General features: G+C 34.0%; 1 protein-coding gene across 5 annotated transcripts in view; it reads left to right on the forward strand.

Annotated features, from left to right (window-relative positions):
• LOC144967311 (protein unc-93 homolog A-like) overlaps positions 1-2500 on the forward strand; it is a 129282-nt gene that overhangs the window by 122128 nt on the left and 4654 nt on the right. For all 5 annotated transcript variants that reach the window (XM_078904385.1, XM_078904386.1, XM_078904390.1 and 2 more), the window contains one exon: positions 1-128. This exon is cut by the window's left edge and continues 140 nt beyond it. In XM_078904385.1, coding sequence (XP_078760511.1) covers positions 1-128 — 128 coding nt within the window. The remainder of the gene's footprint in view (positions 129-2500) is intronic.

Genomic DNA, 2500 nt, shown 5'->3' on the forward strand with positions numbered 1-2500 from the left:
CACCTTTAACATCGGTCTGCTGATTGTCCTCTGGCTGTGGCGTCCGCGAGAACAGGATGTTCCCAATTTCTACGTTGTTTCTGCTTGTCTTGGCCTTTGTGATGCTATCTGGCAGACTCAGACATACAGTAAGTCTTAACTCGAAATAGGATTCAATAGTCTGATGTCACGTCCGCCCAGCAACCAGCAGCTTGGTTCTAAACAAAGAGAATCGGTACTTTTATTCTTCATGCTGGCTAGAACATTTTCATATGTCATGTGATGAAAATGTATAAATGTCAAAACTTATAATGTTTTTCTCCTTTAGATACACTTTTATGCTCGTCGGAGAAGTATTTCATAGGACGTCCGCCATTTTTCCGATAGTTTAGAACCAGTTACTAAGTTACTATGTGTCATTACGAGGGAAGTGATGCCACGACTGTTGAAGCCGATTAATAGTGACAACACTATGTCCATTTACAATTATTCGCTAGCAACAAGTAAGTGAGTCCTACTGAGTATTTGAGCACCTCATTTGTTTAATGCTCAAGAGATCAATGAAGGGACTGCATTATTTGAAATCCTAGCAATTACGATAAGATAAGACATCAGGAAAACCATGCATATTTAAAACAGTTGACTGCCCATTGTAAGTATATACTATTATAATCATACGCCTTTCCATGGTGTAAGCCATGCTGCAGCTGACTAGAATGTTAAGAATACATTGATACTTTGGCTTTTGATTTCTTCTTCTTCTTCTTCTTCTTCTTCTTCTTCTTCTTCTTCTTCTTCTTCTTCTTCTTATTATTATTATTATTATTATTATTATTATTATTATTATTATTATTCTATTATTATATTATTATTATTATTATTATTTATTATTATTATTATTATTATTATTATTATTATTATTTATTATTATTATTGTTACTATTATTATTTATTATTATTATTATTATTATTATTATTATTATTATTATATTATTATTATTATTATATATTATTATTATTATTATTATTATATTATTATTATTATTATTATTATTATTATTATTATTATTATTATCATTATTATATTATTATTATTATTATTATTATTATTATTATTATTATTATTATTATTATCATTACGTGCACCTTACATCACTAAATTGATTAATCAATCTTTATGGGTTGGAATTGTCCCCAGAAAGCTTCAAGAAAACATTGGTGAAACCATTGTTGAAGAAAGCGGGACTTGACAGTGATAATTTAAAAAAACTTTAGGCCTGTATCAAATCTTCCATTCATCTCCAAAATTCTAGAAAAGATTGTTCTAAAACAACTTTCATATCACGTGAAACATAATAACCTCGATGAGTACTATCAATCGGCATATCGGCAAAATGATAGCACAGAAACAGCATTGATGTGAATCACAAATGACTTGCTTCAAATTATTGATTGAGGAAAAACCACCTTCCTTAGTCTTCTCGATCTTTCGGCGGCCTTTGACACTATCGACCATGCCATACTAATTCGAAGGCTACAAGTTACTTTCAGGCACTGCTCTAAACTGGTTTGCATCATATCTTACTCAAAGAACTCAATCAGTTTTAATTGGGGAAGTAACTTCTTCAGAGCGTGGCCTTCATTTTGGTGTACCTCAAGGATCCGTTTTAGGTCCAGTCCTTTTTGTACTTTACACTTCCCCTGTTGTGAGAATCTTTGAGCAACATTCTCTCGCTTACCATATGTACGCCGACGATACCCAGATTCATAGCATGTGTTTGCAATCCGATATTGTTTCAAAGATAACTGTTTACGAACAATGCATCAACTATGTGATGAGATGGATGTCTGCAAATAGATTAAAATTAAATGGCGACAAGACCGAAGCCTTATTCATTGCTAGTTCCAATAATAAGACAGATCCACTTACACTGGCAATGACAATCAACGATAATGACAAAATACAACTCACAACATCGGCAAAAAATCTCGGCATCACCTTAGAGAGTGATCTGTCTATGAACAAACATATTAACAATGTTAGAACAAGTGCTATCTGCATTCTAAGAAATATCAGAACAATCAGACCATTTATTAATAGGGAAACTTGCAACAAATTGGTAACATCTTTAATATTCCCGAAAATGGACTACTGCAATGCACTGTTTGTTGTCCTCACAAAGGTCAAAATAAATAAACTCCAGAAAATACCGAACATGGCAGCCCGCGTTGTACTGCAGAAAGACAGGAAAACTGCAGCTCCCGAATTACTACAGCAGCTGTATTGGCTGCCAGTGGACCAGCGGATTAAATATAAATCTTCAATTATCGTTTTCAAATGCTTGGATGGCTCGTCACCAGCATATCTCACAAACCTCATTGAATGGTATAACTCACAGCGATCGCTTCGATCAACGAACGACCTCAAATTGAAAACACCCCGCTGTCGAGTGAAGGCTGGTGAACGCGCCTTTCAGCATTCTGGTCCAAGGTTGTGGAATTTACTACCACAAGAGATACG

This window comes from Berghia stephanieae, chromosome 3 (genome assembly GCF_034508935.2).
Source record: "Berghia stephanieae isolate SIO BIC M18660-M18661 chromosome 3, UCSD_Bste_1.3, whole genome shotgun sequence".
NCBI lineage: Eukaryota > Metazoa > Mollusca > Gastropoda > Nudibranchia > Aeolidiidae > Berghia > Berghia stephanieae.